A 16,572-nucleotide genomic window follows, 5' to 3' on the forward strand; every position below is an offset into this window, starting at 1 on the left:
TGCGGTAAAATTACAAAAAAAAGTGCAATTGCACAATGGTTTTTGGGATATCTTATTCACAGTGTTCACTATATGGTAAAACTGATGTGTCAGTATCATGCCTCAGGTCAGTACGAGTTTGGTGGATACCAAATATGTATACCTTTAGTTTTATCTAAGGGGTTAAAAAAAATCTGAAGTATGTCCAAAAAGAGAATTGCGCTTTTGGCGCCATTTTCTGAGACTCGTAGCTTTCTCATTTTTCAGGATATGGGGCTCAGTGACAACTTATTTTTTGCATCTTGAGATGATGTTTTTAATTACAATTTTTATGTAGATGCTAAGTTTTGATCGCCTGTTACCGCATTTTTTAAAAAAAATTGTGGAGACCAAAAAACGTCATTTTGGCCTTTGGAAATTTTTTTACTCGACACACCGTGTACTGATCAGATTATTTGATCTTATATTTTGATAAATCGGGCATTTCTAAACGCAGCGATACCAAATGTGTGTATATTTTTAACGGTTTTATTTTCAATGGGGCGAATGGGGGGGGGGGGGGGAATGTGAACTTTTACGTTTTTTATAATTCTAAAAACTTTTTTTTTTATTTATTTATATATTTTACTAGTCCCCCTAGGTGACTTTATGGATCTGCAATCTGATCACCTGTGCATTTCTATTGATCAGAGATGCACAGCTATGATAAGCAAAGCAGAAATGCTGCGTTCCTGTGAGAGTCGGCGCTCTGTCGGCTCTAAGAGGAAAGAAGTCATGATAGCGTCAGGAGACATAATATGACCCGTCACTACCATGGCAACCATCGGCTCCATGTGATCACGTCACGGAGCCTCTGATGATGGCGGGGAACGATGCGTTCCCGCCACGGCAATTTAAATCGAATTAACAGGAGCAGATGTATTGCGGATCCAACAGCTCCCAGCTCTGCTACACTCAATTATGAGATAAAGTCAGAACAGCTACACACTGATCTAAGAGAAACATGGTTAGTTTCAGAATCTCTTTACCTACATTATGCTGCTCTCATATAAAGTAGCAAAAACTTGGTGACAGATTCACTTTAATTTCTTTGTTGCTCCATTGGGAGACCCAGACAATTGGGTGTATAGCTTCTGCCTCCGGAGGCCACACAAAGTATTACACTTTAAAAAGTGTAACCCCTCCCCTCTGCCTATACACCCTCCCGTGCATCACGGGCTCCTCAGTTTTATGCTTTGTGTGGAAGGAGGCACACATCCACTCATCATCCCCATTTTAGTCAGCAGCAGCTGCTGATTTTATCGGTTGGAAGAAAAGAGGGCCCCCACAGGGCCCCCGGCATGCTCCCTTCTCACCCCACTAAGTCGGCGGTGCTGTTAAGGTTGAGGTACCCATTGCGGGTACAGAGGCTGGAGCCACATGCCGTTTTCCTTCACCATCCCTTAGAGGCTCTGGGAGAAGTGGGATCCTAACCGGTCATCCATTCACTGGGACCGGGCTCCCTCCGCAGCCCCTGTGGGAATCTGCCGGACAGGAGTCTATGTATCCTCAGGGACAGGGCCCTGCATCTAAAGGTACTCTGGGTCCCCATGGGGACGGTGCATGGAGCGCTTGTTTCACAGACGCTGCAGCAGCGGCTGGTTTGTGAAGACCGGGACTTCCGCGCCGACCGCGCCTGTTTGTCGGCCGCGGTATTAAATTTAGTCCCCGGCTTCATTGCGGCCTAGTACCATAACTCCCGCCCCCGGCCTGCCAATCAGGGGTAAGGGCGGGACGGTCGACCTGACGTCGGCAGTGAGGGCTCGAGCTTACTTTAGGTTTCCTCCCCCCCCCCTCACTGATCACTGTGGGGCCCCAGATTCCCGCACTTTACTAGTCGCTGCCCACGGCTCCCTCCTCCCCTGAGAGCTCCGGCAGCCATTTTTACACACATTCTGCCGGTGGAGGATTTCAGGAACGAGCCCTGCAGCTCTGGGAGACCTAAGGCAGGGAATCTGGTGGACACACACACCGCTTTGGGCGGTCGGTAAGCCACACCGGTCACCCGGTGCTGGTCCCCCTAGGGTGCCGGAGTATATATATTATATATATATATATATATATATATATACACATACACATATTATATATATATATATATATATATATATATATATATATATATATATATATATATATATATATATATATATATATATATATATATATATATATATATATATATATATATATATATATATATATATATATATATATATATATATATATATATATATATATATATATATATATATATATATATATATTTTCTCTGTTCGGCCGGGTCGTTTTGCTTTTGGCTATATACCCTCAGTGATCACTCTCCTAGGAGACAACAGCATGTCGTCCACAAGGAGCAAGGGCGCTAAGGCAAAGGGTTTTTTTGCAACCTGTACCTCTTGTGGGGCTATGTTACCTGCGGGTTCCACCTACCCTCACTGTGAGCAATGCTCGACCCCTGTTGCACTTGCTCAGCCGGAGCCTAGGTCACTAGTGGGCGCCTCGGCTCAGGCAGACCCTCCAGGCGGCAGGGACAGAGTTTGCAGTTTTTGCTGAGAAACTCTGAGTCGCTCTCACAATCCATGGCTCAGTCTATGGACAAATGGTCTGCCAAGCTACTAGAAGCTTTGCAGTCCAGACCGGTCCTTACACAGGCCCCGGGCACTGTTGGATCATCGCCTCCAGGCCCCTCTCGGTCTGCGCCGCAGCGTGCTCCCGGGGTGGCCCCTAGGTCTCACGTGGAGGACTCCGGCACGGACCACAGTCCCAGACCGGCTAAGCGGGCTCGCTGGGAATCTTCCCCGACTTCCTCACGCTGCTCAGGGTCTCAGCTTGAGGACTCTATGGAGGATGAGGCGGACGTCGCAGCTCAGGGCTCTGACCCTGACGTTGCTCTCAATCTTGATACACCTGAAGGGGACGCCATAGTAAATGACCTTATAGCGTCCATCAACCAGGTGCTAGATCTTTCTCCCCCAACTCCACCTATAGAGGAGTCGGCTTCGCAGCAGGAGAAACACCAGTTTAGGTTTCCCAAACGTACACGGAGTGCGTTTTTCGATCACTCTAACTTCAGAGATGCTGTCCAGAAGCACAGAGCATTTCCGGACAAGCGCTTTACTAAGCGTCTTAATGACACACGTTACCCCTTCCCCTCTGACGTAGTTAAGGGTTGGGCTCAATGTCCCAAGGTGGATCCTCCAGTCTCTAGACTGGCGGCTAGATCTGTAGTATCAGTTGCAGATGGCTCATCGCTCAAGGATGCCACTGACAGGCAGATAGAGCTCCTGGTGAAATCCATCTATGAAGCCACAGGCGCGTCTTTTGCCCCGGCCTTTGCAGCCGTGTGGGCACTCCAAGCTATCTCAGCTTGTCTGTCTGAGATTAATGCGGTCACACGTACCTCTGCTCCGCAAGTTGCGTCTTTGACTTCTCAGGCGTCGGCTTTTTCGTCCTACGCCATGAACGCCGTCCTGGACTCTGCTAGCCGTACAGCGGTAGCATCCGCTAATTCGGTGGCAGTCCGCAGGGCCATATGGCTACGCGAATGGAAGGCAGACTCTGCTTCCAAGAAGTTCTTAACCGGTTTGCCGTTTTCTGGCGACCGATTGTTTGGCGAACGATTGGATGAAATTATTAAGGAATCCAAGGGAAAGGACTCGTCCTTACCCCAGTCCAAACCGAAGAGACCTCAGCAACGGAAAATACAACCGAGGTTTCGGTCCTTTCGGCCCTCAGCCAAGTCCCAACCTTCCTCGTCCAACAGGCCAGAGAAGGGCCAGAGGAACGCTTATGCGTGGCGGTCTAAGTCACGCCCCCAAAAGACCGCCGGAGGCACTGCCTCCAAGGCGGCCTCCTCATGACTTTCGGCCTCCCCGAACCGCATCCTCGGTCGGTGGCAGGCTCTCCCGCTTTTGCGACGCCTGGTGGCCACATGTCCAAGACCGATGGGTGAGAGACATTCTGTCTCACGGTTACAGGATAGAGTTCAGCTCTCGTCCTCCGACTCGTTTCTTCAGAACATCTCCGCCCCCATCTCGGGCCGGCGCACTTTTTCAGGCTGTGGGCGTTCTGAAGTCAGAAGGAGTGGTGATTCCCGTTCCCCCTCAGGAACATGGTCACGGCTTCTTCTCCAACTTGTTCGTGGTGCCAAAGAAGGACGGATCATTCCGTCCCGTTCTGGACCTCAAACTGCTCAACAGGCATGTGAGCACCAGAAGATTTCGGATGGAATCTCTCCGCTCGGTCATCGCTTCGATGTCACAAGGAGACTTCCTAGCATCAATCGACATCAAGGATGCTTATCTCCATGTGCCGATCGCACCCGAGCATCAACGCTTCCTGCGTATCGCCATCGGGGACAAACACCTTCAGTTCGTGGCACTGCCTTTCGGCCTGGCGACAGCCCCACGGGTCTTCACCAAGGTCATGGCATCCGTTGTGGCGGTCCTACACTCTCAGGGCCACTCGGTGATCCCTTACTTAGACGATCTCCTAGTCAGGGCACCCTCCCGGGTGGCGTGTCAACACAGCCTGACCGTCGCTCTGGAGACTCTCCAGCAGTTCGGGTGGATCATCAACTTCCCAAAGTCCAAGTTGACACCGACCCAATCACTGACTTACCTCGGGATGGAGTTTCATACTCACTCAGCGGTAGTCAAGCTACCGCTGGACAAACAGCTTTCGCTGCAGACAGGGGTGCAATCTCTTCTTCGGGGTCAGTCACACCCCTTGAGGCGCCTCATGCACTTCCTGGGGAAGATGGTGGCAGCAATGGAGGCAGTGCCCTTCGCGCAGTTCCATCTGCGCCCACTCCAATGGGACATTCTCCGCAAATGGGACAGGAGGTCGACGTCCCTCGACAGGAACGTCTCTCTTTCCCTTGCAGCCAAAACCTCTCTTCAGTGGTGGCTTCTTCCCACTTCTCTATCGCAGGGAAAATCCTTCCTGCCCCCATCCTGGGCTGTGGTCACGACGGACGCGAGCCTGTCAGGGTGGGGAGCGGTTTTTCTCCACCACAGGGCTCAGGGAACCTGGACTCCGATAGAGTCTTCCCTTCAGATCAATGTTCTGGAGATAAGGGCAGTGTATCTAGCCCTAAAGGCGTTCCATCGGTGGCTGGAGGGCAGGCAGATCCGCATACAGTCGGACAACGCCACGGCGGTCGCGTACATCAACCACCAGGGCGGCACGCGCAGCCGTCAAGCCTTCCAGGAAGTCCGGCGGATTCTGCTGTGGGCGGAGGCCACAGCCTCCACCATCTCCGCAGTTCACATCCCGGGCGTAGAAAACTGGGAAGCAGACTTTCTCAGTCGTCAGGGCATGGATGCGGGGGAATGGTCTCTTCACCCAGACGTGTTTCGAGAGATCTGTCGCCGCTGGGGAACGCCGGACGTCGATCTCATGGAGTCACGGCACAACAACAAGGTCCCGGCCTTCATGGCACGGTCTCAAGATCACAGACCGCTGGAACCCTGGGACCTTAACAGGGTGTTAATGGCTCTTCAAAAACCACCTTTCGAGCCGCTGAGGGATGTCTCTTTATCACGTCTTTCGCAGAAGGTGGCATTTCTGGTGGCAATTACCTCACTCCGAAGAGTGTCGGAGCTTGCAGCGCTGTCATGCAAATCCCCTTTCCTGGTTTTTCACCAGGATAAGGTGGTTCTGCGTCCTATCCCGGAGTTTCTCCCTAAGGTGGTATCTCCTTTTCATCTTAATCAGGATATCTCCTTACCGTCATTGTGCCCTCATCCAGTTCACCAGTGTGAAAAGGATTTGCATTCATTAGATCTGGTGAGAGCACTCCGGCTCTACGTGTCTCGCACGGCGCCCCTGCGCCGTTCAGATGCGCTCTTTGTCCTGGTCGCTGGCCAGCGTAAGGGTTCGCAGGCTTCCAAGTCAACTTTGGCTCGGTGGATCAAGGAACCGATTCTTGAAGCCTACCGTTCTTCGGGGCTTCCTCTTCCTTCGGGGCTGAAAGCCCATTCTACCAGAGCCGTGGGTGCGTCCTGGGCATTGCGACACCGGGCTACGGCTCAGCAGGTGTGTCAAGCAGCTACCTGGTCTAGTCTGCACACCTTCACAAAACACTATCAAGTGCATACCTATGCTTCGGCAGATGCCAGTCTAGGTAGGCGAGTCCTTCAGGCGGCGGTTGCCCACCTGTAGGAAGGGGTCGTTTTTCGGCTCTCTGTTATTGAGGTATTCTTTTACCCACCCAGGGACTGCTTTTGGACGTCCCAATTGTCTGGGTCTCCCAATGGAGCGACAAAGAAGAAGGGAATTTTGTTTACTTACCGTAAATTCCTTTTCTTCTAGCTCCTATTGGGAGACCCAGCACCCGCCCCTGTTTCCTTCGGGCTGTTTGTTCTTTTGTGTACACATGTTGTTCATGTTGAATTGTTCTTTTGGTTCATGGTTTTCAGTTCTCCGAACATCCTTCGGATTGAATTTACCTTAGACCAATTTATAAGTTTCCTCCTTCCTGCTTTTGCACCAAAACTGAGGAGCCCGTGATGCACGGGAGGGTGTATAGGCAGAGGGGAGGGGTTACACTTTTTAAAGTGTAATACTTTGTGTGGCCTCCGGAGGCAGAAGCTATACACCCAATTGTCTGGGTCTCCCAATAGGAGCTAGAAGAAAAGGAATTTACGGTAAGTAAACAAAATTCCCTTCTTTGTTGATACAGATGTATGAATGTATGTTTTAGTAGACACTGTACACTGTATTAGCAGCTTTTATCATTTTGGGAGAGATATCACTTTCCCATTTACTCCATTTTTGTGGTGACCGTGAGATGACCAAAAATTAGCTATATCATCTTTAGATTTAATTAAATTGGGTTTAACACGCAATATTTTTTAGTTTCGAAAATTGGAAAAAGAGGATTCAAAGGTTTTTTTTTCTTTTGTTAAAGGATGCCTATATAAAGAATTCTCATTATGGAAAATATAAAATTCATCTTTCTAGAGATAAACTACATTATGTTTCAAATGAAATGTCATACTTACCCAAGAGCATGAAAGGACGGAATGGAGCGGGCCCAGTGTATGGAGAGAAATAACAGTCGCGATGCTGATTCACAAATATAGTGCACATTCAAGTATTCAGGCATTGGAGAAGGCATTGTAAGCTGTGAAGAATGGAAAGAGATTCTAAGCATTAAGAAGCAATGCATTTATATAGAACAATATATAGAGAAGGGAAATGAATGGCAAATATGAATAAATATGAATAAATGGAATAAAAAAAGGTCTCCATTTTTTGTGCTTTCTTCCATAAATATATTTAACTACTTCTGGGGAGGAAATAGTTAGTTTTTGCAGTTTCATTTTTTCCCCCACAGTAGGTACAATGTTCTTTTCTTTATATTCTTCATTTTTGCATCTTTAAACATAAAGCTGATGTGACTCGCCAAAAAGCTCAGATTTTGTCTCATCTGTCCAAGGAACATTCTCCTAAAAACATTTTTGCTTGTCAATATGAATTTTGGAAAATTCCAGCCTTGCTTTTTTATTATTTGCTTTCTACAGTGGTTTCTTCCTTGGTCATCTTCCATAAAGTGAACTTTGGCGCAGACAGCGACAGATCTATCTTACACTAAAGTACCTTGACCTTGGAGTTCACCTTTAATCAAACTTGTTCTGGGCTCTTTGGTGATCATTCATATTATTCATTGCTTCAATTTGTGGTCAGTGGTTCTCTTGCAGACATGCACCGGAGGCTGACTACAATCCATAAATCTTAAAGTCCTGAATAAAATGTACAAATGTAGTAACAGAAACATCAAGCTGTTTGGAGATGATCTTATAGCCTTTAAAATGTTTGTCTAAAATTTTCTTTCCAAGTTCCTGAGACAACTGTCTCTTTAGCTTTCTTTAGTCACTTTTCAGTGTGGTATACACCATGATACCAAACAGCACAGAGACTACTTTTCAACCTCTAAATAAGCAGACAGACCGATTACAAGTTTATAGACCCATTTGATGCCAATTACAGGACACTCCTTAGTTTAACACTTACCTATAGTCCAGTATTTCCCAAGTCCAGTCGTCAAGAGCCAAAAATATATGCATATTTTCAATACTATGGAAAACCTAAAAATGTGCACGGTTGATGGCTCTTGAGGACTGGCGATGGGGAACACTGCTATAGTGAAATTATTTTCAAACTTTCTAGGGGTACCATGATTTTTTTTTTCCAGGCTATTTTCATTAGACATTTATTTTTCATGTTTCCGTTTAACCACAACTCAAAATCAATGTCTGCTTTTCCTTAGTTAATTTCAGTAAATTTAAAATTGAAAATTGCTTTTGTTAGATTCAGGATATTTCTTTTTTTTTCAACTTTTTATTTTTGAAAAATGTTTAAACATGTTTTACAACAAAAAAGAAAACCGTTACACAAGTAAAGGGAACATTTCCCAAGTATGCATACAAATACAGTGTGTAATAATCATACTAGAAATTAAATGAAGGGTGGGCAGGTTCACATCACACATCTGGCCCGGAGAAGAGAGAGATCAATGCCGCACTGAAGGGATCCAATGGTACAAATCACACAATCCCCTCCACCCTGTATACAACAAAAGTACTAAATGCAAAAAATACATTCCTGGCCTTCAGATCTGGTAGGTGTCTCCAAGAACATCCCAGAGAGACCATGTCGTTATAAACCCATCCATTGTGTTATGGAGCTGAGCTGTCAACCTTTCCATATTTCTAGCATCCTTTATCCGAGCATACAGATCTGAGACAGACGGTGGGGCCACCCTCTTCCAGAACAGTGATATTAGATATTTGGCAGCTGTGAGGATGTGTAGTAGAAACTTTATTTCCGATTTGCTTAAGGACGACAGGAGGGCATTTAGTAAGTACGCCACAGAGTCCCTACTCACTCTTCTACCTACTAATCTACCCATCAGGGACTCCACCTCCTCCCTGAAACCACTGATAGCCGCGCATGTCCAGAATATGTGGTATAAGGATGTCCCACCATGCCCACATCTCCAACAGACATCGGGGTAGGTACGGTTGAACTTATGTAGGAGCTCTGGGGTGTGGTACCATGTCATAAGAACCTTGACTTGGTTCTCCTTATAAAGAGTGCTAATTGAGGACCGAAATGTCCTAGCCCACACCACTGACCAGAGTGCATCCGATGAAGGTTAACCGATCCAACCCTCCCATCTCTTCATATATGTGTGCTTCACTGTGTCTAAAGGGTTCCCAATTGCCAGTATGTTATAGATGGCTGAGATTAGGCCCCTGGTCGAGGTCCAATCAGAGCAGAGGGTCTCAAATGTCGAGGGGCGACGTACCCCCGCCTGTCCCATAATGTCTGAAAAAAAATGTGTTATCTGCTGGTAGGAAAAGTATAGATGGAAAGGTAATTTGTATTGGTATCGTAGATCAGAAAATGGTTTTAAATGTTAGCGTGACTGGGTTAACTATATCACGGAAACAATAAAGGCCCGTCTTTGCCCACTGCCCAATACCCCCGAGCTCATGCCCTCCGTCAAGTGTGGAGTATACAGGAAAGGGGTCAACAGAGATTACTGCGTCGCCAACTGGAACTTTATCCTACATTGCCGCCACAGTTCTCTTGTAAATGCCATTGGGCCCAGGAGGTCTCTAGAAGGAGTTTCGCTAGGGTGACCCCAGATTAGGGAGATTGGATGTAAAGGTGCCATCCAGAGCTTCTCAATCTCCGTCCATTTGTTGTAGGCCGGCAAGGTCGTCCATGAGGCCAAGCTACGTAAATGTGAAGCATAATAATAGAGTAAGATTCGGGCATGACAAACCCCCCCTTGAGTGTGATGCACATAGGACTGAATCTGGTATGCGGTGCCTTTCCGAGTGCCAGATGAATTGCATAAGTGCTGACTGGACTTTTTTTTAGCACCACCATGGGAACCCGCAGCGGGAGTGTTTCAAACAAATACAGAAATTTAGGGATAACTGAGATTCTGATTGTGGCAATTTTACCTAGAAACGGGATCTGCAGGGATGACCATTTTTTTACGCTATTTTCAACGTCTCGTATCAGGGGTGGGAAGTTTGACTGATATATGGTTTTATAGTTGGGGGTTATTTTAACTCCTAAATATCGCAGGGAATCCGAACGCCAAGAATACTTAAAGTGTTGTTTAAGAGACTGTAATTTAGCTTCTGGGATGTTGAGAAGTAATGCCTCTGTTTTGTCTGAATTAAGTTTATATCCCGAAAACTTAGCATAGTGGGCTAGGACCGCATGCAGGTTAGGTAGGGAGATGACAGGATTAGTCAGGGACAGCAAGACATCGTCCGCAAATAAGGCCACCTAAAAGGATTTCTCCCGGACCTTGACCCCCATTATATCCGGATTGAGTTGGATATGTGCTGCCAGTGGCTCAATGCTAAGGACATATTGCAGAGGGGACAGTGGGAATCCCTGTCTGGTTCCATTTCGGATAGGGAGGGATTCTGAGTGTGCGTGAGGGAGACGAATTGTCGCTGCAGGGAAAGAATACAAACCCCTTAGTGCAGAGACAAATGGCCCCGACAGGCCAAAATGGCCCAACAGAGAAAACATGAAGGACCAGTCCAGCCTGTCAAAGGCCTCCGCGTCTAATCCCAGAAGTGCCTCTACTCCCTCCCTGTTCACCACTTCCACCAGATCCAAGATCCTGCGGGTGTTTTCTCCCGCCTGACGGTAGCGAACAAATCCTACCTGGTCTTTATGGACAAGATGCGGGAGCCAATTATTTAGGCGTTCAGCCAACAATTTAGTGAATATTTTAAGATCGGAGTTCAAGAGGCTAATAGGGCGGTAACTTGCGCATTCCATGGGGTCCCTACCTGCTTTGGGAATAATAGTTATATAAGAGTGTAGGAATGTATTTGGGATGTCTTCGCCTTCCATAAAAAGATTGAAGAGACATGTCAAATGAGAAGACAGCTCTTCCACAAAGGTCTTATAATATAGGTAAGTAAACCCAGCAGGGCCCGGGGCTTTATGGCTTGGCAGGTCTTTAATGACTTGGTGGATCTCATTCGGCAATATTTTCCGATTAAGATCCTCCAATGCCTCCCGGGACAATTTTGGGAGATGACAGGTAGTCAAGTATTCATTCAATATTTTTGTTCTATCTGGCTGGGATATTGGTAATGGCGGAGGGATAGAGTACAAAGATGTGTAATATGCATGAAAAGTTGGGCTATTTTTGTGGGGTCGTAACGAGGAGTACCTGAAGTATCCTTTATAGCACAAGAGGCAGAAGTTATCGTTTGGTCTCTAAGCTTTCTACCTAGCATCGTATACGGTTTATTGCCATATTCATAGTATTTCTGGCGGGAATAGCGAAGGAGTTTCTCCATTTTTCCATGCGAAATCTCTTTTAGCTTAGTTCTCAGATCTACAACCTCTTTCAGGCGAGTCTTCGTGGGATGGGTACGGAGACGCTCCTCTGCTGAACGGAGATCAGTTTCATATTGGCGATAAAGCTGCTGTGAGTCCTTTTTAAGCTTAGAAGAAAGGGCTATGCACTCCCCCCTGACGACTGACTTATGGACCTCCCATATCATCGGAAAAGATGGAAGGGACTGAGAATTTTCCATGAAGTAATTCTGTATGGCCTTACGAAGAGATTCTCGAGAAGAGGTGTTAGTAAGGATTCATTAATTCTCCAGTGGGTTCGCTTTAAAGGGGCAGTTGTCAGATCAAGAGATACTAGTAAGGGGGCATGGTCCGACCAGGTGATACTGCCAACTTGTGCTTGTTGAAGTGTAAGGACATTGCCAAAGAAGTAGTCGATTCAACTATGTGAATTGTGGGGATGTGAAAAGAAGGTGTATTGTCTTGCTGTCGGATTGTCAATTCTCCAAAGGTCATACAGTTGGTGTTTGCGGATCAGTCTGCGGAAACCGGTAGATAAATGTGATCTATGTGGGCCTGCAGGGTGTGAGGGTGCAAGCAGGGTATGAGGGTGCAAGCAGTCTATCAGCCCTGTCCGAAAACACCTTATTAAAAGTCCCCCCCTATAATATGTGTAGCCCCGCGATCTGATGGGAGGCGTGACAAAACAGAGGAGACAAATCTAATATGATTAGAGTTTGGGGCATATAGGTTACACAATATTAGTTGTCTCCCATTCAGAGTACCCTGGACAATCAGGAAGCGACCTAAGGGATCCGCTTCCCACTTACCCACTTGGAATGGGCAAGTGTGAGAAATCAATATGGCCACCCCTGCTTTCTTTTTTGTGTTTGTGGCTGAGAAGGATTGGGGAAACCAATGGCGGGCAAAGTTAAAAGAACTTTTTTCTGTGAAGTGTGTCTCTTGTAGAAACACCACTTCAGCCCTTGATTTTCGCATTTCTCCTGGAGGACCAGCCTCCTCTTCACATCAGAATTCAGCCCCTTAACATTAAGGCTCATCAACTTAGCCATCCCAGGACCTCAACATATGCTAATGTAGAGGCCAGGGTATGACACCTCCTCTTGGTGTGCATGATAAATGTACTCCATGAGCTCCTCAGTGATAAAGCATGTATACCTTGATAAATTGCATACCTGTGGATATAACCAAGACATAAAAGAACAGACAAAAACATAACTAGGTTCAACTGTGAAAAAATAAATTTTCAATTGATAAGTGTATGGTAATTAACACCAAATTCCCACTATCCCAGTACCAGAGTCGACTTTTATTTACTCAAAGTAGAAAATATCACACTAAATATAACCTGCACCATAAACCAGAGTGCGAATAGATTAGTACGACTCCGCCAGTGGGTAAGTGGCGAAACTCCACAAATCAGACACACGGGCCTCAGCCCCCCTCCCCCCCCCCCCCCCCTCTGGGATTCTATAAGTAGGAGAAAAATCACAGAAATATGGAAAGCTATATAGATAGAACTCATTTGTTGATAATTGGCCTAAGGATAACCTAAGTTCACGGGAGGACACGCTAAGGTATGACCCTCTTCCCTCGAACTCCTAGATCGCAGTTTACGTGATGTAGTGGCCGACTGCCACGTCTGAGGAAGTGGCGGCATCAGCTGGGGCACAGTCCAGTCTGGCAGTTCTGGAACAGAACGGTCAAAGGCCCGACAGAAAGGCTCAAGATCTGCAGGAACCCGGAGGCTGGCAGACGTTTTATCCTCGCTGTGCAGAGAGACTAAACGGGAACCCCCACCTGTAAGGAATATTATTGTCTCTCAGGGACGACAGTAGTGGACGGAAAGCCTTCCGCTGCTGCAGTGTTATCCATGAAAGATCTTGGAATAGCTGGATCCTGGTGCCCCGATACATCACTTGTTTTGGCGGTCGTGCTTTGAACATTATTCGTTCTTTAAGTTGAAAGTCAATGATGTGACAGATAATGTCTCTTGGGTTCCCTTTCAGATTTTTAGGGAGTAGGGCCCTATGCGCTCTATCCATGGGAATTGGGTTGTCAGGAGGCCGCTGCAGAAGTGAGTTGAATATGGTCTGCAGAATTGTTGTGACATCCTCCTTCGCCAAAGCCTCAGGTACGCCCCTGACCCTTATATTATGGCGCCTGCCTCGGTTATCAAAATCTTCAATATGACGCTGTAACGCTCTTATGACGTCTACTTGAGAAAAGGTTTGGGACTGGAGATGACGGATGGTTGCTCTAGCATCATTATGATCATTCTCCAGCTGATTTATTAGTTTAGAGATGGAAATAATGTCCTGCCGGACGGCCGCTATCTCTTTTTTTTAAATCAGATACATTTTTATTAAAGAATTATATATAAAACAGTGTCACAAGCCAGTAATCATACAGATTTGTCATATCAATTACCCCTTCTCTCGCCCCGTCCCCCTTCCCTTCCCTCCCAGGCAGCATTTCTACTCCCAAGATACTGCATCACATTTGGTATACATATAAATAACCCTCCATCCTTAAGAAATGAAATACCGGAACATTCCAAGTTCTAAAATAGTGACTTGTAATACAAAGAACGCAAAACATTTAGAGATCCACCATAGATTCACAGTCACAAGATAGCACATTAGTCCATCACTCCGCCTAACCATATTGCATCCAGGGAGTCCATAGCTTCTCATACATTTTAGAATTCCCCCTTCTTTCATAGACTCCCTGTTCCAGCTGTATGATACATTTCACCTTTTTAATGTATTCTCCCCTAGATGGGGGATCTTCCTTAGTCCAAGACATAGCAATTATCTTCCTTGCCGCATATAGCAGTCTGGCAATTGCAATTTTCATAGTATTTTCCACCCCAATCTCCTCAACATATCCCAATAGGCATATCAGTGGTTCCCCTGGAAGGACACATCCATATGCTCTTCCTATCCTATTGCTAACCATAGTCCAAAAGGAGAACAGTCTTGGGCAAGACCACATCATGTGAAAAATTCCAGCATCACCTCCCTTACATCTTGGACAGTTAGAGTTACTTTTCAGCCCCATTTTAAACATCAGTAAAGGAGATCTATATACCCGGTGAATCACATATAGGTGAGATAACCTGGCCGGTTCACTCATAGAAAGTTTAGGTACGTACTGGAAAATACTCACACCTCCTCCGTTATCGTCCCAACTTCCTCTTCCCATTTAAAACTAAATCTAAGTGGGTAGTCCAGAAGAAAGGTATGTAATATATCTTTATATGTACCAGAAATTATCCCTTTAGTGCTTACTCCCCCATTACACACATAGTCCAGTACCAAGTCAGTCTGTATGGCTACACTCTTTTTAACCTTTTGAGCTGCAATCGAATATTTCATTTGACTGTAGTGGAGCCACTCCGATGCCGGCAACTGAAACTCACTCTGCAGCCGTGGGAAGGACTTCAGGGCCCCTCCATCTATTATCTGATGCATATATATTATGCCCTTGCGTCTCCACTCCTCGATATTACCCATTTTCTGAATTTCCGTGAGGTTATTGTCCCAAATAGGTGTGAACTTGGTTAACCGAGTCACCCCTCTCACCCTATTCAGCCTGTGTCAGGTCTTGTTTATAAGTGCCATTGTAGGAGATGTCCCGCCCAGGAGCCCCACCGTGCCGTTCTCTATTCCCATTATCAATGGACTTCTGTCCACGATGTATTCCAACACCTCTTTAATGCCACCATCTTTCTACCGATCAGACAACTGCCGCTATTTCAGATCTGCAAGAGTCCTTAACTTCAGAAATGAGTGCTTGAAAATCTTTCTTGGTAGGGAGCTGCTGAACGTGTTCCCACCACTCTGCAGGAGGGCACATAGGCTGTGTGGGTGAAGGTCTGGCCGCCACATTCTCTGGGGCCTTTTTCCATGTCAGGTGTGCAAAAGGGTGACCCGGGGGCCTTTCTTTGCTGGACTACCGGACCTGGTCCCTGCAACCTCAAATCCCTGGCTGATTTGTGGGCTCTTTGGGGCCTGGGAGTAAAGGGGGCTTTACACGGTAGCGATATCGCTAGCAATTTGTAGCGATAGCGAGCGTGTAAGTACCCGCCCCCGACGCGCATGCGATTGTTTGTGATCGCTGCCGTAGGGAACATTATCGCAACGGCAGCGTCACACATACTTACCTGGTCGGCGGCGTCGCTGTGACTGCCGAACAATCCCTCCTTCAATGGGGAGGGACGTTCGGCATCACAGCGACGTCACCGCAATGTCACTAAGCGGCTGGCCAATCAAAGTGGAGGGGCGGAGATTAGCAGGACGTAACATCCCGCCCACCTCCTTCCTTCCGCATTGTGGCCGGCGGCAGGTAAGGAGACGTTCCTCGCTCCTGCGGTGTCACACATAGCGATGTGTGCTGCCGCATGAGCGATGAACCACCTGGATAAACAACCCTTACCGATTTTTGAGTTTGGGACGACCTCTCCATGGTGAACGATTTTCACCATTTTTGAGGTCGCTTAAGGTCGCTGGTCAGTGTCACACGCTGCGATATCGTTAATGACGCCGAATGTGCGTCACTAACAACTTGACCCCGACGACAAAACATTAACGATATCGTAGCGTGTAAAGCCCCCTTAAGAGTCTCATTTTGTAGAATTTGTGGTTCCAGAGGAAAAGACAGGAGATCACCTCCATTTGTTGTTGCATTGTCCCATGGGGGCTGGGGGGACTCCAGCAGACTGTAAGGCTGCATATCTGGCCACTAAAGCTTCATGTAAGGCTTCCCTCCCGCTCCCATCTGCTCGTCTGCTCCCCCAGGACTGCAGCCCCCCGGTCCCGGGCTCCGGTCAGGCCACTCCGCAATGCCTGCTCCTCTCTGCAGGGTGTCCACAGGAGCAGCCAGGCTCCAGCCACCGCCACGCTCCAGCATCTCTCTAGGGGGGGGGAGGGGCGGCATCATCACCACTGTCTCCGCTTGGCTGCCGGGACTTGTGTTGAGGGAGAATGTTAACCGCCCTCCTGGCCTGGTGGTCAGGGGACGTGCAGGCTCACCCGGCTCGCCGTGTTCCTGCTCCAGCAGGAACTCGGATGGGTCACTGCGCGCTTCCTCAACCGCCGCCATCTTGCCCACGAGGGAGGCCCCCGGCCCGCCGACATCCACGGGTGCCTGCTCCTTACTTCTCTCTCGTCTGCG

At 47.3% G+C, this 16,572-nt stretch overlaps 1 protein-coding gene across 2 annotated transcripts in view; it reads right to left on the bottom strand.

The window, feature by feature from the left end:
- Positions 1 to 16,572, bottom strand: part of NR2C1 (nuclear receptor subfamily 2 group C member 1) — an 83,082-nt gene that overhangs the window by 22,529 nt on the left and 43,981 nt on the right. For both annotated transcript variants that reach the window (XM_075344809.1, XM_075344810.1), the window contains exon 11: positions 7,029 to 7,150. In XM_075344809.1, coding sequence (XP_075200924.1) covers positions 7,029 to 7,150 — 122 coding nt within the window. The remainder of the gene's footprint in view (positions 1 to 7,028; positions 7,151 to 16,572) is intronic.

This window comes from Anomaloglossus baeobatrachus, chromosome 4, assembly GCF_048569485.1.
Source record: "Anomaloglossus baeobatrachus isolate aAnoBae1 chromosome 4, aAnoBae1.hap1, whole genome shotgun sequence".
NCBI classification, from domain to species: domain Eukaryota; kingdom Metazoa; phylum Chordata; class Amphibia; order Anura; family Aromobatidae; genus Anomaloglossus; species Anomaloglossus baeobatrachus.